The 23,131-nt window shown below is 62.6% G+C and overlaps 3 protein-coding genes across 10 annotated transcripts; 2 read left to right on the plus strand and 1 right to left on the minus strand.

Moving 5' to 3' along the window:
• Positions 1-61: 61 nt before the first annotated feature.
• On the minus strand, positions 62-5,704 carry CLPTM1 (CLPTM1 regulator of GABA type A receptor forward trafficking). The gene is given in 9 exon segments (XM_052779359.1): positions 62-271; positions 273-373; positions 678-693; positions 695-799; positions 1,161-1,246; positions 1,938-2,055; positions 2,566-2,724; positions 3,047-3,170; positions 5,593-5,704. Coding segments are annotated over 9 exon segments (1,020 nt in total). The 5' UTR covers positions 5,700-5,704; the 3' UTR covers positions 62-67.
• A 470-nt stretch (positions 5,705-6,174) lies between these two features.
• Positions 6,175-14,418, plus strand: RELB (RELB proto-oncogene, NF-kB subunit). Of its 4 annotated transcripts, none has more exons than XM_052779352.1 (11): positions 6,175-6,231; positions 6,821-6,874; positions 7,517-8,000; positions 8,718-8,874; positions 9,112-9,203; positions 9,315-9,446; positions 9,839-9,943; positions 10,418-10,633; positions 11,104-11,172; positions 11,308-11,385; positions 11,810-12,118. In XM_052779352.1, exons 3-11 carry the CDS (start codon positions 7,544-7,546, stop codon positions 12,094-12,096), a joined length of 1,593 nt encoding a protein of 530 aa, XP_052635312.1. In that variant the 5' UTR covers positions 6,175-6,231; positions 6,821-6,874; positions 7,517-7,543; the 3' UTR covers positions 12,097-12,118. The 4 variants fall into 4 exon arrangements, with proteins under 4 accessions (XP_052635312.1, XP_052635313.1, XP_052635315.1 ...); XM_052779353.1 differs by having other exon boundaries at positions 6,184-6,231; positions 7,045-8,000; positions 11,813-12,120; XM_052779354.1 differs by lacking the exon at positions 11,810-12,118 and adding an exon at positions 14,264-14,418 and having other exon boundaries at positions 6,192-6,231; positions 7,045-8,000.
• Positions 14,419-14,907: 489 nt separating this feature from the next.
• On the plus strand, positions 14,908-23,128 carry CLASRP (CLK4 associating serine/arginine rich protein). Of its 5 annotated transcripts, XM_052779350.1 has the most exons (20): positions 14,908-15,104; positions 15,493-15,590; positions 16,118-16,219; positions 17,055-17,134; positions 17,398-17,482; positions 17,882-18,027; positions 18,132-18,228; positions 18,420-18,498; positions 18,708-18,781; positions 18,988-19,029; positions 19,169-19,396; positions 20,110-20,355; positions 20,815-20,985; positions 21,104-21,143; positions 22,145-22,205; positions 22,312-22,370; positions 22,458-22,504; positions 22,613-22,695; positions 22,908-22,932; positions 23,042-23,128. In XM_052779350.1, the coding sequence occupies exons 1-20, from the start codon at positions 15,006-15,008 to the stop codon at positions 23,076-23,078; spliced, it is 1,899 nt and encodes a 632-aa protein (XP_052635310.1). In that variant the 5' UTR covers positions 14,908-15,005; the 3' UTR covers positions 23,079-23,128. The 5 variants fall into 5 exon arrangements, 2 of the variants coding, with proteins under 2 accessions (XP_052635310.1, XP_052635311.1); XR_008233947.1 differs by lacking the exon at positions 23,042-23,128 and having other exon boundaries at positions 21,104-21,147; positions 22,908-22,933; XM_052779351.1 differs by lacking the exon at positions 14,908-15,104 and having other exon boundaries at positions 16,118-16,288; positions 23,042-23,116.
• The last annotated feature ends 3 nt before the right edge of the window (positions 23,129-23,131 follow it).

Raw genomic sequence — 23,131 nt, forward strand, 5'->3', positions numbered from 1 at the left:
TCTTCCAGCAAAGCTAGGGAAAGACGTGAAACATGGGGGAAGGAGCCGCTATGAGAGAGGTCTCGATCTATGGGAACGAGCAGGAGAGCTGCAGCCAGGAGGAGGGAGGCCCGCGAGTGGCTCTTACCTTCACCGAGTCCTGCTCCTCATCTGACTGCTCGTAGAGGTCCTCTCCCAGGAAATTCCAGGGGGATTTGGTGCTCTGGGCGGCGTAGAGCTGCCAGCGCCACAGGGAGAGCGGACAGAAGGAAAGGCGGAAGGGCAGGCCGCTGCAGGGTCTCGTTGATGGGGAAATAGTCCTTCTGCAGGTTCCAGTAGTCATTGAAGTAGAGGATGGGGTAGTAGTCGCCACTGATGGTATCAAACTTCACATCTGGAGCCGGGGAAAAGAGCAGAGGGAGGGCTGAGCAGGCAACAGGGAGCTGTGAGAGCCATCATCGCCATTGTCACCATCATCCCCCTTGGCAGCCACCTGGGAGAGGACCGAGAGGCTGCTGAACCCCCAACCCAGCCCGCTACAAGCTCCCAGGGAGGTGGGGGTCATGCCAATGACAGAAAAACAAGCCCCCATTCCCCACAGGAGCCCAAAACACATCCTCCGAGGAGAGGGGACAGCAGGGCCAGCCTCGGAAAGCCACCCTTGGAGCAGGGGAGCCCTGGCACGTCCCGGCCCTTACACTGGTCCAGGGGGGGGTGGCACACTGCCCTTCACCCAGGGCGTGTGGTCATCCACTATGTTGATGGTCAAGTTGGGGTGCCAGTGCGAGATGACCTCCACAGGACCGTAGTCTTCCGCCCTCTGCAATGAGAATATCACCGCCTCCGTCACAGCGGTTGGCATCCTTCTGTCTCGCCCAGCGTTAGCCCACTGCCATCCCCCCTTAAACAAGGCAGCAGAGGCGGGGAAGCGGGAAGGGGAAGAGCCAACCCTCCCATCCCAGAAATACTACAAGGAAATCATCATCCTCTTCCCACTCTGCAGAACAGGAGGGATGTGCCCCAGGCAGGAGAGGGAATCCTCTACAGCGCTTCCCGACAGCTTTGCGACCAGAAGAAGGCATGTGAATATTTAGGAGTTTGGCCAATGAGGCAAAAAAAACCTCAAAAAACCCAAAACAAAACAAAAAAACCACCAACCCACAAAAAGAAGAGCTGGTTACCTTGATCATTTCAGGGTCTGCCTCCGTCTCACCTGTCAGGAGGTTCTTGGTTTTCTGGAACCGCCGGCGCTTGTATTTGTTGATCACTGGAAGGAAAGAGGAGACATGAGCATTTCCAGCTCCACACGAGAAGGTAGGGAAGGAAATCTAAGGAGGCTACGGCCTGCCAGGCCAGGCACGAGCTGACCGGAGAAGCCGTTTCCCTCACGTCACCCCCCAGAAGGACTAATTAATCTGGGCTGTCTCACAGATCTTCCAGTTATCAGAGGGAAAGGCTGTAGTTTGGGACAACAAACTAGATGAACAGCCAAACCTTTGGGATAATTGCATCGCTGTTGGAGGAAAACACCTGAGATGATGCGTCCAGATCTTCCTGTCCTGCAGGAAGACCTGAACATGGCAATTCCTTCCTCTTCTCAACACTGACATGACTCCACACCCCCCCCCATACAGGTAGGGACCCCCCCCCACATAATGTGGACAGAAACCAAGAGCCCGCAGGGATTTAAAGAGGTTTTCCCTCCGTATGTTCACAAAAGACAAATCCCAAGCGTGGAAAACATCCAGCTCAGGGAGCAGCTGAGCCAGCGCACTGGAGGCCGCAGGGAGTCGGATATTTGCCCTAATATTCCCCTTCAGGCACCTGCCTTTGCTGAGCCAAAGCCAGAGCTCAGCCTGACTCCTTCAGGCTCCCGTTTTGACACAGGAATTAGGATGCCCCTTTCCCCAGCACCACCCCGGGGCTGTCACGCGCTGCCCTCCTGCCCTGGGCCGTACTTCGTGACATGTGGACCGTGGCGAGGCGCCTGTACAGGTTTTTCTGCCTGGGGTCAGGATGGAAGCCGCTCTTCGTGAAGTACACGTGGATATAGATGGAGCCATTCTGCTGGACGCTCTGAAATCACACCCCAACAGGGCAGTTACGAGTCGGATGCAGTCGGAGCATGGCTGTCATCTCCCAGCTGCCGCCACTGCCTCGGCACCTGCATTCGGCGCCAACACTGCCCATTCTTCCCGCAGCCATTGACCCGCATGAAACCAAAGGTGAAGAAGCAGCCACTCCCTCACAGAGCAGACCTCAGCTGCTGCACAGCTTGGGGCAAACCTGAAGCCTTTAACAGCTGATCACCAAAACGATGGCTTCGAGCCCCGTCACCTCCACAGCACATCCGGAAGAGACACCAGCCCACTCCACAGGGTCTCACCTGCCGTCCGAAGTGAACGGGGTACGGCTAAAGGTAATGGCAGGGATGTGCTGCGGCAGCCAACGCCGCTCCATGCCTCGGCTCCACTCAGAGCTCCCGGGATGGCTTTGAGCATGATCCTGGCAATCCCCACCAGCCCCCTCAATGATCCCCCTCTACCTGGCCTCAAACCTCCCCAAAAGAGTAGTGGGTGCACCCACTTGCGAAATGTTGACTTCCCCATAGTGTTTGTAGCACCCGTCGGCGTTCTCCCCGCTGGTCCAGTCCCCGTAGATGAGATCTCGCTTCTGCCAGAACAGCGCCGAGCTGACGTTGAAGTCTGTAAAGTGCTCGTGCTCGGAGATATAAACGTAGAGGTCCTGCGGAAAGAGGAGGATGTCAGCTGCCAGTGGACGACTCAGCCCAATGGCGAGATATTGGCGCCCGAACCACTCCCGCTCCACCATACAGTGCCATGGCATCCCCTCCCAAACCAGCTCGGCACGCCAGCGAGCCCAAGAAATAACTCTTGGCTGACGCCACAATGCCAGGCACAGCAGCCACGGCAGAGCTATAATTTAGCTCTGCTGGATTTCAGATCTAACTCAGAGTTAGAGCAGCAGGTCCAGCCATGGAGCCACCGCACAGTGACCGCACTGCCGGTCACCCAGGACGGGACAGCGCAGCTTCTGCCAGCGTTACCATTAAAGTGTCCTTGGGGAAGAGGTTTCGGCTCGGGGCTCGCAGCATCCCGCCCGCGCTGCTCTGCTCCTGCAGTGCTGGCCCGTGGCGGAACCAGCTGCTGATGGCCCAAATGATTAAGATCCTGTGGGAAAAAGGAGAGGAGAAGCCACTCAGGCATTTTAGCCGCCCTCCCCAGCCAAATCAGACAGGGCCTCCTGCAAACAAACCCCTCCCCATTCCCTGGGGAAGGAGGAAATCGTTAGCACTGGATGGACAAGCCTGCGTTTCAAAACTCGCCATTCATTCTCACCTATTTCTGTCACAGCAGGCATTTGCCTCAGGCGAGGGGCACCGGCCAGAGCAAACTGGTTCTGGGCCAGTTCAGACCCAGCACCAGGCACGGCGGGAGCACACCAAAAGCGAGCAAAGATGCTGGGAGCTCACCTCAAGGACACAGCAAGAAAGTCATGCTCTGAGGTATCCCAGAGAAGGCTAACAGGCACGCAAGGCGTCTCTGGCACAGGATGAGGACACCAAGGCATCCCTGGATCCTGGCAGACACCCCAAATCATGCACAGAATGCGCTCAGCCCTCCGTAAGCAAATCGATGCCGAACCAAGAGGACACCGAAGCCACGGGACAAAGCTGGCTCCCAAATGCAGGTGGCAGAAGTGACGGGGTCACCTAATGAGCGAGGGGCAGACCCCAGCACACTCCTGGCCAGAGACCTTCCAGCAGAGCCCCTGGCTCGCTTGCCACCTCCAAACCCATGGCCAAGATGGTTCCCGACCTCCAGTGCACAGCTGCAATCGCTCTCCCAAGCTCCCTGGGCTGCTCCCAGCACAGAGACTGGGACAGGTCCCTCCCACATACCCTCCACAAGCCGAGTCAGGCAGCACCATTTGAGTGTATTAAAAGAAATCAAGCCTTTTTCCCCTCATTTTGGAAGGTTTTTAGCAGCATGTCCCAAGGTATGAGCTTCCAGTTCTGTTTTTCTTTGTGGGTAAAGCATAAGGAGCCTTTCGTACGTGCCCCAGGCGCCGCTAAATCAGACTTCCCCCTCCTGGCCTGCGCATGGAGCGACCAGATAACAAGCTTGGGAATGGCAGGCAGCGCCAGCAACCAAACAACGGCTCCTGGGACCAAGCAACAGCCACAGCTGTGCTTCCGTGCCATGGGTGGAAGACTCCGGAGACCCCAAGATAAGTCAGGATTTGGTTCAGCATAACTCTTCATTAGGCTGAGCTGCAGCATTTTGGAAAGCTGGAGAGCCCAAACAAGTCTCCTCGTGCACGCTCCCGGCCGTGCTGCCGAACCGGAGGGAACGCGCAGGGCCCGGCACAGAGCCTGCGCTGCCGGCTCTTCTGCAGCCCCCATCAGCGGTCGTAAATCCGTGGCCCAGGACATTGCCATTTGCTCAGGAAAGGCTTGGGAGGACATTTCTTTTTCCGAAGGTTTTGGGAACCAGACCATGACACTTTGCCTGTGGCACGTGGACGTCACCCGCTCGGGGTCAGGTGACAATGGGGCTGCCATCCACTGCAGGTGTGAGTTTTCCCCCTCACACCTCCTCTGCCAGCCGACCACGACAGGTGAAATATTTCCGAGGGCACAGTTCCCTTGGTGATGAGATGAGGAGCGCTCTTCCCCCCAGCTTTGCTGGCCAGGACACCGGATCTGCCGAGGGAGATGGCGCTTTGGAAAGGAACAAGCCTGCCCTCGGAGGGACAGGAAGGAAGAGACGGATGGAGGAGAAGCGGAGCGGGAAGGCAGCTTGTGGATGCGAGGAGGAGTCGTGGCTTCTGGGAAGGGATTCACAACCCATTCGGCAGCACCGGTCTGAGAGCTGAAACCTGCCGGCTCCAGCATCAGCCTCCTCACCACAATGCAGGCGAGGCCAGGAACAGTGCATTCAACGCACAACACCGGCTCCAGGTGTGCCAGCGGAAACGCCCCGACCTCCTTCCCTGCTGGAGAGGGATCCCCTCCTTGCAGAAGCAGGAGTGACCCGGGGCAGAGGCTCAGCACCACACTGGGAGTCATCCGTGCCACGGCGTGGACTTTGGATCCCCCTGGCAAGGCGCAGGGAGTGCTGGCAGCTCCTCAAAGGAGCCCAGGAAGAATCAGCCATCCCTGCCCCAGGGTGAGCCAGACCCCAGGGCTTCCAGGGAAAAAGCAGGAAGCTTAAGAGCTGGAGCTCTGGAAAAGCCCTGTACCGGGGCAGGGGGGAAACAACAGCTCCATGAGGGGCAGCCCCATGGGCTTCCCTCCTCCTGGCAGGACACCCAAGATGTGGGGATGGGCAGCACCGTCCTCCTGCACCCCAGGGACCCCGCTGTCCTCTGGGTGGGGGACACAAGCCACCTGCCTCTCCCAGGGACCCCCATCGTCCCCTAGGGGGGGACGAACACAAGCCACCTGCCTGCCCCAGGACCTCACCATACCCCCGAGCGGTTTTGGGGCCCCCGGTACCACAGCAGGCCGGGCCACAGCCCCGGTAGCACGGCGGGCCGGCGGCCAGTGCCGCAGAGGAAGATGGGTCGGTAACACTGGGCAGGGCTCACCTGAAGAGAACACCTTTGATGACTTGCCAAGCGTTGGGGGCCGGCTGCTGTCGCTGCGTCTCGGCCACCACCACCGCCGCCGCCGCCCGCCTCACCAGCACTCCCATTACTGGTTACCTACGGGGAGAAACGGGACGCAACGTACCATCAGCCCAACGGGGACTATTCCACCCCCCCACGCCTTCTCCGGTCTCAGGTTCCCCGGTCACCGACCCGCCCGTACCTGCCCTGGGCCCACCGCCTCTACCTCTGTCCCCGGCGCCGCCATCTTGTGGCGCCGCCGCTCCCGCCGCTCTCGCGAGACCGGTAGCGGCGGGCACGTGACGGCGAAGGGGCGGAGCCGGGAAAACACCCTTACCCCCGACTCTCGGCCCCACCCCCCCGATTCCCGCCCCTACTCTCCTTCCCATGTTAACGTCACCGCCGACGGCCAATAGCGGTATCGTTTGCCCGGGGTTTCCCAGCCCGCCCCGCGGCGGTGACCTCAGCGGCCTCAAGACCAATGGCGGCGCCGCCCGCGTGGGGATTTCCAGCTACGGCGGCCGCGCGGCCTCGGGCTCCGGTGGGGGTGGGTGGGCGGGTGGGGGCACTGGCGGCGGCCCTGGTGGCGGCCCCGGTGGGATATGGCCCTGCCGCTCGGTGAGAGCTGGGCCCGGCCCTGCTCCGGTACCGGGAGGAGGGGGAGCTGGGGTCTGGCCCGGAGAAGGAGGAGGAAATGGAGGCGGGGGGGGGGGCGGAACCGGGGCCTGCCCCGGGGAGGAGGGGGGCAACCGGGATCTGGGGGGGGGGGGGCTAAAGTATCGGGGTCTGCGGCAGGAGGGTCCTGGTCCCCTTCTGGGGGGAGTGAGCCGGGGGACCCCTGATCCCTGTCCTGGGGGGGGGGGGGTCTTGGGGACCCCCCGGTTCCTGCCCTGGGGGGGTTGGAGGGGGGGCAGGTACTTGTTGGGAGGGGGGGTATCTTGGGGATCCCCTGACAGCTCCTTGGGGGGGTGTCATGGTCCTGGGGACCCCCTGATCCCGGCTGGGGGGGAGGCAGATCCCTGCTTTGGGTGGATCCTGGTCCTGGGGATCCCCTCGTTTCTGTCTGGGGAGGGGGGGGGCATGATCCCGGGGATCCACCAATCCCTTTTCTGGGGGAGCTTTGATCACTGGGAGGGGGGCAGCAACCCTGCGCCCCCACCCCCCAAGTCCTGCTGTGTGGGGTGACAGTTGCATGTCCCCCCCCCAGGAGCTGCCCTGCAGGATCCTGGCCTGGCCATGGCGCATGCCGCACCTGTGACCGGTAAGACACCCCCCCCACCCTGGATCCTGTTGTCCCTTCCCAGTCACAGACCCTGGGACCAGAGGTGACCCCAATTTGGCCCTGACAGGCTGGTAGGGGTCCCCCTCAAAGCCCCCCAAGGGTCAGGGAGGTGCTGGAGGGAGACTCACGGGGGGGGTTTGCCTTTGCAGATGATTTAGGTGAGTGGACCCAGGGGTATGCAGGCAGCTGGTAAGTTTTGCCACGTGTTTTTGGGGCACTTCAGCCAGAGCAGGATCCTGGAGCCTCAGGTGACAGAGCCAGCAATGGGGGTCCCCCCGCTCTGCATGCCTGGACAAGCCAAATCCATCCTCTCCGGGGCCGTGAGTGGGATCTGGGGTGCAGAGCTGTGTGCTGTGAAGCAGTGAACTCCCCCACGGGGACGCAATGGGGTTCAGGGGAGGGGATGGGGCATCTCGTCCCCCCCCCAATGGCTGCTCCATTCTCTGCCCTGAACACAAAGGAGGCATTTTTGAGTGGAAACGAGGCAGGATCCGGCCATTCCTGTCCCCCTGCTCTGGCTCAGGGCAAACAGGGGGGGCACAGCAAGCCCAGAGGGGTCTCACCAGGGTCTCGGGGTCCTCCCCGTCTCAGGGCTGCCCTGACACCCTCCTCATCCCACAGAGATCATTGAAGAAGTCATGAAGGAGGATGGTTTCCAGCCAGATCCGGCCCCCGTCTTGCCCAAAGTGTTGCCCAAAGGCTCGGCCAAGCTGGTGGCCCGTGGCTCCAGCCCGTGGTGCCACCCGCTGCTGCACCCAGCTGAGTCCTGCCCGCTGGCGGCCGGCTTGGCACCCTATGGTGCCGCAGTGCTGCCAGCTGACACACGGTCCCCCGCAGCTCACCCAAAGCCTCAGCACCCTCTCGCTGTCACCCAAGCTGGTGCCGCGGGGAACAACGGGCGCCAGCGGGCGGCACCGGTGGTCTCCGGTCGCCGGACACAGCAAAGAGCAGCTGGAGGGAGCTGCTGGAGCCGCCCAAATTGGTGATCACGGAGCAGCCCAAGCAGCGGGGCATGCGCTTTCGCTACGAGTGCGAGGGCCGCTCGGCCGGCAGCATCCTGGGCGAGAGCAGCACCGACGCCAGCAAGACGCTGCCAGCCATCGAGGTGAGCGTGCCGCATGGCCGATGCCCGGCTCGGAGGCAGGCCAGGGTGGGAGGGCTGAGGTTTGGGGGTGGTAGAAGAGTGCTGGGGGGCTGCCAGAGCCCTGTGGGTGCCAGGGGGATGCGGGAACCCATGGGCTTTGGGGTGCTCGGTGCCCGTCCTTGAGCATAGGGCCTCCCGTGTTGGGAGGACTGGGACTGTGACCAGCACCAGGACCAGCACTGGGATTGGGACTGAGATTGGCACTGAGACGGGACGGGGACCGGGACTGGGATTGGGACTGGGAACTGGATGGGGACAGCAACTGGAACTGGGACTGGGACTGGACTGGGACTGTGACCAGCACTGGGATTGGGACTGAGATTGGCACTGAGACGGGACCAGGATTGGGACTGGGAACTGGACGGGGACAGGGACTGGGACTAGAACTGGGACTAGAATTGGTACTGGAATTGGACTGGGACTGGACTGGGACAGGGACCAAAATTGGGACTAGGATTGGACTAGTGTCTCCCTGGGGTGGTGGGTGCCAGCTGGGTGCTGGAAGGTGCCTGATCCCCATGGGGTGGTGCCAGGGCCCTGTGGGTGGGGGGGTGGTCGGACCCCAGTGGGTGCTGGAGCCCGTGCTGGGGTGCTTTCCCCCCTGCCGTGTCTCTGGGCAGGGGGTCCCCCCTGTTGTCAGTATACCTGGGGTCGTGCTGACGGCTCGTGTCTCCCCAGCTGCTGAACTGCCACACAATCCCCGAGGTGAAGGTGACGGCGTGCTTGGTGTGGAAGGACTGGCCCTACCGCATCCACCCCCACGGCCTGGTGGGCAAGGACTGCAGCAACGGCTCTGCGAGGTTGTCCTCAAGCCCCAGACCAACCCCAAGCACAGGTATGCGACATCAGGATGAGTCCTGCCGCTGGCGGAGAGCTGCGCCGGGCCGGGGCAGAGACCTTGCAACCGGGACGCCGGCATTGGCTCATGCTGGAGTCGGCGCCGGCAGGACGAAGGCTGTTTTTTTGGGGGGGTTCCCTGGCAGCGGGAGGCTGGGAGGGGCAGGACACCTGGGTCCCCTGGGGTTTTCAATGGGGGGAGCCACCTTCCCAGCACATCTCTGCTCCCTGGCAGCTTTAGCAACCTGGGCATCCAGTGCGTGAAGAAGAAGGAGATCGAGGCGGCGATAGAGAAGAAGCTGCAGTTGGGCATCGACCCCTTCAAAGGTGGCGGGGGGGGGCTCAAGCAGAGCCATTCCTGGGGACTGAGACCCCTATCGCTGCAGGGGATCTGGATCCTGGGGGGGCCACTGACCATCCCCTCTTCTCTCCCCCCAGCCGGTTCCCTCAAGAACCATCAGGAGGTGGACATGAATGTGGTGAGGATCTGCTTCCAGGCCTCCTACAAGGACGGCTCCGGGCAGACACAGCACCTCAGCCCGGTGCTCTCGGAGCCCATCTTCGACAAGAGTATGTGGTGGTGGGGACAACTTCATATCCCTGCCCCCCCCCCAGAACACTCCCTGCTCCGGCATCTGGTTCTGGGGTGGGATGGGTGATGAGGTTGCACCAACCGGTTCCTCACCAGGGCCTGGCTCAGGCCGCAGGGTTTGGCCAGGGTTGGTCCCACGTGGCCAGTGGGGATTTGTCCCCTGTGCCTGGGGTGGGATGGTCACCTGCGTCCCACGGAGCTGGTACCACTGCGTGAGGGCTGGTTCGGAAGAGATGATGCCAACGGGAACGTTCCCGGTGCCTGAGCCTGGTCCTGGTGTCCTGTCCCAGTCCGATGCCCGGTGCAACACCCTGGGCAGTTTGGGAGCCACCTTGCTGGCTCACAGCCTGAGCCGTGATGCTGTCTGCAGAGTCCACCAACACCTCAGAGCTGCGGATCTGCCGGATGAACAAGGAGAGCGGTCCTTGCACGGGCGGTGAGGAGCTCTACCTGCTCTGCGACAAAGTCCAGAAAGGTACTGGGGGTGAGCTGGGAGCCCTGCGACCCCGAGGGCATCTTTGGGGGCCAAATTACCCCCCAAAGGAAGCCAGGATGGGGGTGAAGGAGGGTGATGAATGCCAGAACTGCTGGAAACTTTTGGGTATGGCCCAAATGGGATTGGGAGCTGGGAGGTGCCACCTCCCCTGGGCTCCTAAACACCCCTTGGGTGCTGGAGGGGGGACCAAGGGGGTCCTGCAACCCCCCAGCCCCTCTGCTGTAGGGGAAGGGCCCCTGGCTGGAGGGGGAGGACCCCCAAGTCACGATGGGAGGGATCTTGGGTGGTTTTTGGAAGTGTAGAGGGCAGGAAGGGGTGACTTGGGTGCAGGAGAGGGGACCTCAGGGTGCTGGAGGGGGACCCCAAGTGTCGATAAGCGACTTTGAGGCTGGAGAGGGGACCCCCCGCTGCCTCACTGACCGCGCCCCCCCCCCCCCCCCCAAATCCCTACAGAGGACATCGCGGTGGTTTTCCGGAAGGAGACGTGGGAGGCGCGGGCGGACTTCTCGCAGGCCGACGTGCACCGCCAGGTCGCCATTGTCTTCAAGACGCCACCCTACCAGCACCTGGAGCTGGCTGAGCCCGTGGAGGTGGAGGTCTTCCTGCAACGGCTCACCGACAGCGTCTGCAGCGAGTCCTTCCGCTTCACCTACCTGCCCAAGGACCACGGTACCCGCACGGTCACCGCCGCTGGGAGGGGGACGACGGGCCCCCGGGATGGGGACAGGACCCCCGGGGTTGGGATGTGGCCCCCCACGATGGGGACAGCCCCTCTGGGACAGGGACGAGCCACTCGAGTGGGGTGAGGGGGACTGGGGACACCCTGCGTGATGATGATGATGATGATGAAAGCCCACAGGACTAGGGACAGGTCCCCAGGATGGGGACAAGGCTTGAAGGATGGGGACACAGAGTGGGGACAGCCCCCCGGGATGGGGACAAGGCCTGTGGGATGGGGATGTGGGCTGGAAATGGGCCGCCTGGGAAAGGGATGAAGCCTATGGGATAGGGACGGGTCTCTCCAGGCTGGGGACAGGCTCCCAGCGTGGGGACAAGGCTAACAGGGTGAGACCCCAGGACCGAGGGGTGGGGGGGACACCCTGGCACTCACGGCCCCCCCCCACGGCCCCTCCCCGCAGACGCCTACGGGGTGAACGTGAAGCGGAAGCGGGGGATGCCTGACGTCCTGGAGGAGCTCTCGGGCGCAGGTGGGTGCTGGCAGGGACCCCCCATGAAGGGGAGAAGGCTTCATGGGGGGGTCACCCCAATATCGGGACACCCCCCCTCCCCTTTCCCATGCTGTGATGCTCCCCTCACCTTGTGCCCCCTCCCCGGCCCCGCAGATCCATATGGGATCGAAGCCAAGAGGAGGAAGAAGCCGCTGGGATACATGGATCACTTTGCGCCCTTGCCGGTGGCAGGTGGGTCCCCAGGGAGGGGGACGCAGTGGCACCCATAGCCTGACCTGGGGTCAGAAGAGCCCCCCCCCCGCAAGGGGTGGGAGACATCTCCAGGTCCCCCCAGACTTGGGAGAGGCCCCTGGGGACCCCCAGGGTCACCCCCCAGACATGGGAGGGGACCCCAAGACCCCCCCCACCCTGTTATATGGGTCCCCCCAGACTTGGGAGAGGCCCCTGGGGACCCCCAGGTCACCCCCAGACATGGGAGGGGTCCCCAAAACCCTCACAGCCCCAGGGTCACCCCCAGAGTTGGGAGTAGCCCTAAGGGGACCCCCACAACCCTGAGAGTGTGTGTGTGTCCCACCCTGGTGTCACCCCAGGAGGGTGTTGGGAGGTCAGGAGGACCCCCCAGACCCCCCCTAAACCCTCTTCCCCCCCCCCCCAGAAGATGCCTTCGCCCTCTTCACTGCTGAGCCGGAACCCTTCGACGCCCTAGCCCAGCTCTACGTCCCTTTTGCCCCCCCGGCCCTCCGCGAGGGGTTGCCCCCCCCCTACCCCCCCACGGACTTCCCGGCCTGTCTGGGCCCTGAACTGCTGGCCGAGCCCTACGGTTCCCCACCCCGTGCCCCCCCCTTCCCCCCCACTGACCCCCACCCCACCGCCAGCCTGGTGGGCACCCATATGTTCCCCGGGCACTACAAAGAGGCTGACCTGCGCCTTGGGGATGTCTGAGTCCCCCCCCGAACCCCCCCCTTCTTCCCCAGCACAGACTTGGGGCACCCCATTACCCCCCTACTCAGCTTGGGGGGGGTCCCCCCTGTCCCCAACCCCCCCTGCCCCGGGCCGGCTGGCCCCGCCGGGGCAGCACAGAGCTCCCCCCCCCCCGGGAAGGACACCCCCCACCCCAGTTCAAGCTGCTTTGCACTATATTTATAGGGGGGGGACCCTCTGGTGGCCCCTGGGATGGGGGGGGGGGACATGTGCCACCGCCCCGGTCCTGCAGGTCCCTCCTCCCTGTGTGCTGGGGATGGGGGGGGGAATAAAGCCATGGATTCCATTGCTGGCCTCATCCTGCCCTGGAGGGGGGGGGGAATTGGGCCGGGGGGGGAAGGGGATAATGGGGATACTGGGAGAACTGGTTCCCAGTGGAAGTCCCTGCTGGGAAACCCCAGCCACACCCCGGTGCTGGGATGGATACGGCAGTAGGATGGGCTGGCACTGGGACCAGTATAGCCCGAGAACTGGGACCAGCACCATGACCAGTATAGCCCTTGGAACTGTGACCACCACTGGGACCAGCCTGGACCAGTATAGCCTAAGGACTGGGACAAGCCAAACCCAGTACAGCCCTGGGACAGGGACGAGCCGGGCCCAGTATAGCCCTGGGAATGGGACCAGGACCAGTCTAGCCCAGTATCCCCTGGGACTGGGAACAGCCTGGCACAGTATCACCCTGGGACTGGGACCAGCACCGGGACCAGCCTGGCCCAGTATAGCCCTGGGACTGGGACCAGCACCAGGACCAGTATAGCCCGGAGACAGGGACCAGCACCAGGATCAGTATAGCCCAGGAATTGGGACCAGCACCAGGACCAGTCTAGCCCAGTATCCCCTGGGAACTGGGACCAGCACCGGGACCAGCCAGGCCCAGTATAGCCCTGGGAATGGGGCCAGCCTGGCCCAGTATAGCCTGGGGACTGGGAACAGCACCACAACCAGTATAGCCCGGGGACTGGGACCAGCAGCGGGACCAGCATAGCCCAGGAACTGGGACCAGCACCACAACCAGTATAGCCTGGGAACTGGGACCAGCACCGGGACCAGCCTGGCCCAGTATAGCCCTGGGAATGGGGCCGGCCTGGACCAGTATAGCCTGGGAAGTGGGACTAGCACTGGGACCAGCACCAGGACCAGTATAGCCCAAGGACTAGGACAAGCCTTGCCCAGTATCACCCAGGGACTGGAACCAGTGCTGGGAACAGCCTGGCCTAGTATAGCCCTGGGAATGGGACCAGCACCAGGACCAGTCTAGCCCAGTATCCCCTGGGACTGGGACCAGCACTGGGATGAGCCTGGCGCAGTATAGCCTAAGGACTGGGACCAGCCTGGCCCAGTATAGCCTGGGAACTGGGACCACCACCGGGACCAGTATAGCCCGGAGACTGGGACCAGCACCAGGATCAGTATAGCCCGGGAACTGGGACCAGCACAAGGACCAGTATAGCCCAGGAACTTGTACCAGTACCGCGACCAGCATATCCCAGGGACTGGGACCAGCACCACAACCAGTATAGCCTGGGAACTGGGACCAGCACGGGGACCAGCCTGGCCCAGTATAGCCCTGGGAATGGGGCCGGCCTGGCCCAGTATAGCCCGGGAAGTGGGACCAGCACCAGGACCAGTATAGCCCAAGGACTGGGACCAGCCTTGCCCAGTATTGCCCGGGGACTGGGACCAGCGCTGGGACCAGTATAGCCTGGGAACTGGGACCAGCACTGGGATCAGCCGGGCCTAGTATAGCCTAAGGGCTGGGACCAGCCAGGCCCAGTATAGCCCTGGGAATGGGACCAGCACCAGGACCAGTCTAGCCCAGTATCCCCTGGGACTGGGACCAGCCTGGCCCTGTATAGCCCAGGAACTGGGACCATCACCGCGACCAGCATAGCCCAGGGACTGGGACCAGCACCACAACCAGTATAGCCTGGGAACTGGGACCAGCACTGGGATCAGCCAGGCCTAGTATAGCCTAAGGACTGGGACCAGCCTTGCCCAGTATTCCCCTAGGACTGGTACCAGCACAGGCTCCGCTGCCCCGCCTCCCAGGGGGGCGGTACTGCGAAGGCCGCGCCACTTTACCATTGACCCCACCCTCCCTATAACGTCATCCACCTGCCCCAAGGCGTACCTCCCTTCCCGCCCTTTTCTGGCCCTTCCCTCGTAGTTTCACTTCCGTTTCCGGGTCGCTCCGTGGCCGCGGGCCCGGTGGTGAGTGATTAGTGGCGGCGGGGCCGCCTCCACTTTTGGTCCCCCCTTCCTCTAATCTGCTGGTGGGTGTCGTGTGTCCGTCCATCCCCCCCCCGCCGGTACAGCGGCTCCCACTCGGGTCCAGTAGGGACATCCGCGCCGGACCTTATCTGGGGCCTCTGCCCGGGGCCCTCCCTTCCCCCCCCCCCCCCCCGCCCCAAGAGTCGCCCCGTGTCCCGTCCCCCCCCGACCTCGCCCCGGGATGTGTCCGTGTCCTCCCCAGCCCCGGGGAGGGTTCCCGGTGTGTGTCCCTCCACCTCCCCTAGAGCTACCCGGTGTCTTTCTCGCCTCCGTCCCCCCCCCCGGGGCTCTCCTTTCCTCCCCGTCTCTGTGCCCCCCCCCCCGCCCGTTGCCCTCCCCCCTTCTTATTCCCCTCCCCGGGGGTGCCTGGTGCCCCATCCCCTGTCACCCATGGGTGCTCCCACGTCCCTGCCAGGTGTCCCCTACCCACTATGTCGTGTCCTGTCCCTCCCGCGGACTCTCCATGTCCCCTAATGCAGCCCTCCACCCTCAGGTAGGGAACAGCTCCTCTTCCTCCTCCTTTTCCTTCTTGGTGCCCGGTGGGAGCCCCACCCCTCCCAGCCCCCCCAGCTCAGTGACATCTTGGGGACGCCAGGATGTGGCACGAAGCCCGCAAGCACGAGCGCAAGCTGCGAGGGATGATGGTGGACTACAAGAAGCGAGCAGAACGCCGTAGGGAATACTATGAGAAGATCGTGAGTGGCCCTGACTTCGTCCCCTCCTTGGGGACAGCGGTGGCCCCCCACCATCCCTGGCTGGGCCCCAATTGGGGGCGTGCCTGGGGCATTTGGGAACCATCTGGGTGCTTCGCGGCTTGTTTTTGGGGTGGAAGAGGGATGGATGAAGGAGCTGTGGCACTCGCTGCCGCTTGCCTTCCCACGGGGACCCCACGGGGGTGTCCCTGGGTGGGCACCCTAAAGCCACACAAACAAAACTGCCCCCCTTTCGGCTCCCCCTTTTCCCTGGGGCTCGGGGCTCTCGCTTCTTTTCTCTGAGGCTCCCACTCCCTCTTTTCCTAACCCTTGGGGTTTTTATTCTTTTTTTTTTCTTTTTTTTAACTTTGGGGGTTTCTGCTTCTCCTAGAAAAAGGACCCGGCCCAGTTTCTCCAGGTTCACGGCCGGGCCTGCAAGGTCCACCTGGACTCGGCCATCGCACTGGCCGCCGAAAGCCCTGTCAACATGTGAGTAGCCCCGCACAGGGCTGGAGGCATTTCCTGCTGTTCCCCAAGCAGCTCTGGGGGGTTTGGGGGGAGTGGTCGGTGCCTCGCCGAAGCCCGGGGGGGCTCTCATGCAGCCACAGTGTCTTTGAGAAGCGCTGAGCCCACCGGCAAGGGTTCGGGGGTGTGCTGGGGGGGGTTCTTGCCTGGCCGGCGGCATGTGCCCAGCTGCTCAGCTCCTCGTAGTGCAGCCCTGGGGCTGGCTGGGTCCCTCCCGCCCTGGGAAATGAAATCTAGGCCAGTTTCTGCTTGTCAAAACCAAATAAAAAGGACTCAGCTCCTCCTCTGCCAGAGCTTCTAGGAGACGCTGCTGTGGCAAATGAGTTGGTTCTCCCTTCCCTGCTCGGGAATGACTAATGCAGGAGAGCCGAGCGCGCCCATCAGTGCTTGATGGGGGGGGCGGTTTGTGCGGGTTTGGGGGGGCCCAGCTCCTCCCGGGGGGGGCTTCCTGGCTGTCCCCCAGCCCTGACGACATCTCTCTCCCCTCGCAGGATGCCCTGGCAGGGGGACGCGAACAACATGATTGACCGCTTCGACGTGCGGGCACACCTGGATTATATCCCCATGTACACCCCGCCCCTGCTGAACCCCATGTAAGCCATGGGGTGCCAGGGCACCCTGCTTCGACGGGAGCTTCTGGGTCCAGATCAGGCCTTCTCGGGGTCTGTTTTGGAGCGGTTGCCTGAGGTTTCGGAGCTGGCGTCGCCTGCGAGCCTGGCTGGGGTCGCTGCAGGGCGGACAGGGCTGCTTTTTAGATTTTCTGTACTGGGATCAGTGTGGAGATCCCAGTACTGGGAAGATAAGCTGGAACGAGTGCAGAGGGATGGGTAGGACTGGAGCACGGGGCGAAGGGGAACCCCACAGCAGCTTTTCTGTACCTAAAACATTAGAGAGGATGGAGCTGAGCTCTTTGCAGAGGTTTGCAGTAAAAGGGCGTGATGAAAAGGCCAAAATTAGAGCGAGGGAGTTAAGTACCAGCACAACCCCCAGAGGCTGGGAGGGTTCTCTCTCTCTGGAGAGAGGTGCTGCTCAGCTGGAGCAGGCTGCTGTAGTCGGCCCTGCTTTGAGCAAGGACGGGGCAGAAGGCAAATATCCCCCCCAGGCCTGGGTCTGTGAAGAGCAGCCAGGTTCCCTTCCTGCCCCTGCTCACTGCTGCTCCAGCACCTCCTTACCCTCTTCAGCCTTGGCACGAGCTCCGGAGAGGAGTTTGGCCCCTTTGCTGGGTTTTCAAGGGAATTCCAGACCAGCATGTGATCCTTCACCCGCAAACCCCAGCCCTGATCTCCCCACACAGCAGGGGATCTGATCTTGCTAAGCCAAGCAGAAAGGGGTCATGGTTTTTCTGGAGTCCAAAATCCCTTGGGATGGAGGAACCTCCATCTTCCCAGAGGCTTGTGAGCACCAAAAGCTGCGTCTGCTCCTTTCCAGCTCCCCCGAGCAGGAGTCTGATGAGAGAAAGTGTAACTACGAGCGGTACCGAGGCCTGGTGCAGAATGACTTTGCCGGTAGTAAGTGTCTGGTGCAGGCGGGAGGGTCGGGGCCACATGAGACAGAGCGAGCCCCCGCGATTCGGGGGAAATCCCAGCTCATCCAGGGCACGGCTCAATGTAGCACCAGCCGAAGGGCGAGGGGAGGGTTTTGTTCCCGCTCTGGGGGTGGCGAGGCGCTGGGAGAGCTGCGTCCCCTCTAATGAGCTGCGGTTAATCAGCTCTCTGAGCTGTTCTCTCAAGTGGGCGTAAAGCAGGCTGGTAACTTCCCTGTGTGGTTGCAGTCTCGGAGGAGCAGTGCCTCTACCAGATCTACATCGATGAGCTCTATGGGGGACTCCAAAAGCCAAATGAAGATGAGAAAAAGAAGTGAGTGTGAGAAGAGGTGACAAAGGACGGTTGTCATGTTCCTGTCCTCAGGAACTGTCCTGGGAGCGCAGCTCCACGGCCTCAGAAACACCCGCTCTTCGACCAGTCCCAGTTTCCCCTCTACCGGGGTGGGACTGAGCAGCCACCGGCTGCACCATCCACCCTCGGCTGCTTTTGGTGACGCTCTGAAGTCGTCCCCTGTGTTTCCGCGCTGAAATATCCGTCCCATCCTTGTCGCTGTGGCCGCGAGGCCATCCTGGGGCTGAGCAGAGCGGTGGTGGCTGAGGAGGGAGGCAGAGGAAGGGCTGGTTTCTTCCCAAGGAAGCTTTCTGTCTTGATGCCTTCTCATGCGGCCTGGCATGGAGAGGCGGGCAGGGGCTTAAGTGTGTCTGTGCCCAGGCTGGCGGAGAAAAAGGCTTCCATCGGCTACACGTACGAGGACAGCACTGTGGCTGAGCTCGAGAACTCCTTGGAGAAGCGAGGGGACGAGGAAGACTCTGAGGAAGACAGCAACACAGACGAAGACGAAGTCATCCCTGATATCGGTAATGGCCCTCCCTTATCGGGCTGCTTCACCCCGGTTTGGTAGACGTGCCGAGCCCTGCCTTGCCGCTTGGGATATGCTGAGCTGCCTGTGCTCTGCCCACAGATGTGGAAGTGGACGTGGACGAGCTGAACCAGGAACAGGTGGCTGACCTGAACAAGCAGGCGACTGCATACGGCATGGCAGAAGGGGACTTTGTCAGGTACGGCTGGTGGCCGGGATAAGCACCAGGAACCCAGCGGAGCCTCACCGGGGCCTCCCCTTCTCACTGGGGGCTGAATCCTTTGCGGATGTGCCTGTCTCTAGGATGGGGGTCCCCAAAAAAGTCTCCCCTGAGCACGGTGCTGGCCGGTGGGCTCTTACTGAGGGTTTCTCTTTTTTGGGGGGGAAAAGGATGTTGCGGAAGGACAAAGAAGAGGCAGAAGCTATTAAAAATGCCAAAGCCCTGGAAGAAGAAAAGGCGATGTACTCGGTAAGGAGAGCTCTGGCAAGCTCTGCCCTGTCCCGCTGTGAGCCTTAGCTGGCCGGGAGCCTCCCGGGGCAGCAGACTGGGTCCCGTGGGCGCCTTGGGCCCCCTCCCTGCTCACGGAAGCACCTCTGCCTCCCAAGGGGGGCCCGCAAACTCCTGGGGCGGCTTCCCCTGGGGTCGGTGCTGTCTCTTAGCTCAGGCTGCTCTCCTAGGGCCGTCGCTCTCGCCGCCAAAGGAGGGAGTTCAGGGAGAAACGCTTGAAAGGGAGGAAGATCAGCCCGCCCAGGTGAGTCTCCTGGCCCGGCAGCCGAGACTGGGGCTCCCGGAGCTCGGCCACGGCCCTGGTCCATTCGTATCCATCCCAGGCAGCTCCTCCCTGCTCCGTCCCAGGCGTCATCCGTGCCCATGCCAGTTTGCGTGGGGTCCCGGTGGCTCTGGCCCCTGGTGACATCCCACCGATATCTCCTTCCCTAACGCCCTCTCCTTTTGCAGCTACGCACGGAGAGACAGTCCCACCTACGATCCCTACAAACGGTGAGCGGCTGCAGTCCCAGGACGAGTGGGTTCTCCAGGCTGGGGACGTCCCCTTCCCGCGGGGAACCTGGCACCCAGCGGTTTTTGGGAAAGAGTTTTTTCGGCAACTGAAGCTGCCTCCCTCCTCGCCACCTCGCAGCTCCCCCTCGGAGTCCACCTCCGAATCCCGCTCCCGTTCCCGCACCCCATCTCCTGGCCACGAGGAAAAGATCACCTTCATCACCAGCTTCGGCGGCAGCGATGAGGAAGCGGTGGCGGCATCCGCGCAAGCTGGCAGCGTCTCTGGAAAAGCCACCGCACTTGGCAAACAGCGTTCTGCCCCAGGGCAGTCGGGCAGCACCGCGGCAGGTCATAGCACCTCATCCCGGTTGGTAACTCTCCCATCCGGCTCACTTTCCCAACCCTTACCCACAGAGGCGCAGTGGTGGTGGGCCAGGCGAGCTTGCCGGCCCCTCGTGGGCATGGAGCCAGGCTGGCCCGGCATGGAGACACCAGCAGGGGATGCTCCCGACGCCTGGCTGCTGCTCGAGGGGCAGAGGGGGGAACATGGTGGGAGGGAGCAGGTGGGTTCTCCATCATGTAACCACGCAGGCCGTGTGCCTGCCCCGGTTCTGCTGCAGTGCTGGGGCAGGGCTTGCCAGCTTTGAGGGGATCTTCATGGCATCTCCAGGTCTTCCTGGAGATGGGTGGGCTTGGGGGAGGCTGGAATTTGGGTATGAGTCAAGCCGCCTCCTGCCCTAAAAGAAAGAGTGTCTGCTAGTTCCTGGAGAGCTCAGGGAGGGAATCGGGGCGGCTGTCGTGGCTCCTTTCCTGGCACGGCTGGGGGTCCGGGGGGCTCAGAGCCCCTTGGCAGAGGGCTGAGTGGCTCCAGGGCTGTCCCAGTTGTGCCTGGAGGCTCGATGCCAGTGTTGGGCGGGGGAGAGGCACCTGCTCTCTCCTCATGGCTCAGCCCACGGGCTGTCAGCAGGGTCTGGCCGTACCCATGCTGTGCAGCACCACCTGGCACTGGGAGCAATGAGGGTCCCAGCTCATCCTTGCTCATCCCATGTGCCAACACCTCGTCCTGTGTGTCCCTTCTAGGAGATGCTCTTCATCCTCTTCCACCTCCCCATCCTCCTCCTCATCCTCCAGCTCCCACTCCAGCTCCCGCTTGCACCGAGGCAGCAGCTACCACCACTCCAGCCGCTACTGCCGCTCCCACAGCCGCCGGTACTCACGCTCCCGCAGCCGCCGCTACTCGGGAGGGGGCTCGCGGGACAGCCGGCGTCGCTCCAGATCCTATTCCCCCGACTGGGGGTATCGCTACAGCTCCTGCCACCGCTCCAGGTGAGCTCTGTCCTCCGCTGTCCCGGTTCCTGCCCATTTTGCCCCAGTTCTCTACTGGGCTCCTCCATGGTGAGTTTTGCTGGTGGCTTCATCGTCCTCCCGCTCAGCCGCAGGCAGCGGTGCTGTCCCCTCGGCCGCCTCTTTGGGCTGAACAAGCCCACACATCTTGGCCTCTCCCTTCCGCTCAGTGCTCCAGCCCCTGCCAGACTGGTCCCAGTTTGTTACTGGGAGTCCCACACTGGTCCCTGTATCAAAAAAAAAAAAAAAAAAGGTCTTGCCAGTGTCGAATAAAGGGGAATATGTCCCACCACTCACCCTGCTAGTGGGTGGCTTCACTGTGAGCTCCCCCAGCACCATCTCCGCTTGCTGTTGGGGTGGGGGGGGGACCCCAGTCACCCTTTGGGTGCCCCCCCCCCCCCCCCTCCAAACACCCCTTCCACCTTGATTCCCTGTCTGCAGGAGCCATTCCAGGTCTGGAGAGCACTACTGGCGAGGTGGCAGGTCCAGCCGACACCGGAGCAGCAGCCGAAGTCCCAGTGATTCGCGGAGCCACAGCAAATCAATGTCTCCAGTGCGAGAGAAACCGCCGAGGCCTGCAGCGTCACCTGCCGTGGGGGAGAAACTGAAAAAGTGAGGGAGGGGAAGGGTTGGGGGGGCACCCGGGGTGTTGAGCAGCCCCTGCATTGATCCTCACGCTCTTTTTTTTTTTTTTTTTTTTTTTTTTTTTTTCCTCCCCTCCCACTTTTAGGGCTGACACTGCTGCTGGTAAAGAGACAGGAGCTGCCAAAGTCAGTAAGAATTTAACCTCACCTGTTTAATTGGCATCACTGCAGAGCACGCTAAGGGACATGGTGGTGGACGGGCTGGCGGAGGTGCTGGGACTTGGCGCCGGTTGCCCCTGTGACCCGTTGCATCCCACCCCTCCTTGACCGGGTGCCGGTCCTGCTCCCTCCTTGGAGCTTGAGGGGGGGCTGCTGGACAGGAGCGGGGCCACAGGCTGCTCGGGGCAGTCTTGGCTCTGGGTGGTGGGGAGGTGGGGGGAGGAATGGGGACCCCCGGGATCCAGCTGGGTGCCATCTGTGCTGAAGCTGGGGGATGCCTGCCCTGCTTTGTTGGGTCCAGGCTGTCACTGGTGGCTGTCCTTGCACCCCGGGGTCTGTCCCCATGCCCAGCAGGTCCTCATGCTGCTCCAGGGAGGGGGTGGAGGTGGTGGCAGGGGGCTGGGGGAGCCCCTCGCCCCGCTCGCAGGGGGGTTGGCCAGACTGCCAACAGGACGCAGGGCATGGCTGTCCTCTCTGGCTCTGTAAGCGGCCCCTCCATGCCCTCGGGCTGTCCCAGGCCACCCTGTCCCTGGGGTCCCTGGGTGCTTTCGGGCTGTGTCCGTGCATCCCTGGGGTGCCAGTGCCACTGCCTGGGGCCGCAGGCGCTCTGGCAGGGAGCAGCTTGTTGTCCAAGGCCACTCTCAACAGCCACCATTTGTCCCCACAGCACCCACAGGCATCCCTGCTGCTCGGGGACAGGGTGCAGGCACCGGCAAAGCCCCCGGCAATGTGGGCAGTGACACCCAGACCCTGTGGAGGGGCTTGGGGCGTGGGGGGGGCTCAGAGTTGTCACCGTGGCAAGGCAGGTGGTGGTGCTGGGATCCAGCTTGGCCAGCACTCGAAGCCAGTGTCTGCCACGCAGCAGCCTGGGGGGGGGGTTCCCCAGGTCTGGCCAGCGTGGCTTGCACCGTGTCCTCATCCCCGTCCCCCCACCCCACCCTTCACACGCTATTTTGGTTTGTTTGCAGCCCAAATTGACGCCGCAGGAGAAGCTGAAGCTGCGCATGCAGAAGGCGCTGAACCGGCAGTGTAAGCAGCACCCGTGGCCCCTGCCTCCACTGCACCCTGATACACACCCCGTACCCTCTCTCAGCCCCCCGCTCTTTGGGTTTGTTTGTTGTTTTTTTTTTAATAGTTAAAGCTGATAAAAAGGCGGCGCAGGAAAAAATGCTGCAACAGGAGCATGAGAGACAGGTAGGGGGGGTGAGGCTGGGGGAGGGGCTGGGCTGGCAACCTGGGGGGGGGCTGGAGCCAGTTAACGGGAACGCTCTTCTCTTCCAGGAGCGGGAGGACGAGCTGCGTGCCATGGCCCGGAAAATCCGCATGAAGTAAATCTTCTCCTGTCCCTTTACTGGGTGGATTCGGTGGGTGCAGGCTGCAACGTGACCCCCACCGCTGCTGGCTGCACCCCCCAACCTTGTTTTATTTTTTGGCAGGGAGAGAGAGCGCCGGGAGAAGGAGCGGGAGGAATGGGAGAGGCAGTACAGCCGGCAGAGCCGGTCTCCATCCCCGCGCTACAGTGAGTGCTGGCTGACCAGGAGCCCGGTGCCAGCGTGAGGGGGGGGTGAAGGGGTTCAGTGGAGCCCCCCAAAACAATGGGGAGTGGATTCCCCACCCCCCCACCCCCCCGCATTGGGCCTTTGCAGGGTGAAAAAGAAAAGTTGTATTCCAGGGGAAAAAATGGGTGGAAAAGGGGCTGCGCCACCTGAGTGTGTCCCCTCTGTCTTGCAGGTCGGGAATACAGCTCTTCCCGGAGGTACGTTCCCCTCTCCCACCCCACGGGTGGGGGAGGTCCTGGTGGCCAGGGCTCCCTGGGGACCCCCCCATTCTCACCCACCCCTCTTTCCCCCCCACCTCATCTGCAGGCACTCCCGGTCCCGGAGCCCTCACTACCGACACTGACAGGGAAATGGTGCCAGTTTTGCCGACAGCAAATAAAAGATGGAAAACCTCCC

The sequence above is a fragment of the Harpia harpyja genome (assembly GCF_026419915.1).
Source record: "Harpia harpyja isolate bHarHar1 chromosome W unlocalized genomic scaffold, bHarHar1 primary haplotype SUPER_W_unloc_1, whole genome shotgun sequence".
Classification (NCBI taxonomy): Eukaryota; Metazoa; Chordata; class Aves; order Accipitriformes; family Accipitridae; genus Harpia; species Harpia harpyja.

Excerpts from the sequence above, each read along its gene's own strand:
- CLASRP (XM_052779350.1), top strand. The coding sequence starts at position 15,006 with ATGTGGCACGAAGCCCGCAAGCACGAGCGCAAGCTGCGAGGGATGATG. Across the intron at positions 15,591-16,117 it reads GCCGAAAGCCCTGTCAACAT|GATGCCCTGGCAGGGGGACG; the intron begins GTGAGTAGCCCC and ends CTCCCCTCGCAG. Across the intron at positions 17,135-17,397 it reads GCAGAATGACTTTGCCGGTA|TCTCGGAGGAGCAGTGCCTC; the intron begins GTAAGTGTCTGG and ends GTGTGGTTGCAG.
- RELB (XM_052779352.1), top strand. The coding sequence starts at position 7,544 with ATGGTTTCCAGCCAGATCCGGCCCCCGTCTTGCCCAAAGTGTTGCCCA. Across the intron at positions 9,944-10,417 it reads CTGCGACAAAGTCCAGAAAG|AGGACATCGCGGTGGTTTTC; the intron begins GTACTGGGGGTG and ends AAATCCCTACAG. Across the intron at positions 11,386-11,809 it reads TGCGCCCTTGCCGGTGGCAG|AAGATGCCTTCGCCCTCTTC; the intron begins GTGGGTCCCCAG and ends CCCCCCCCCCAG.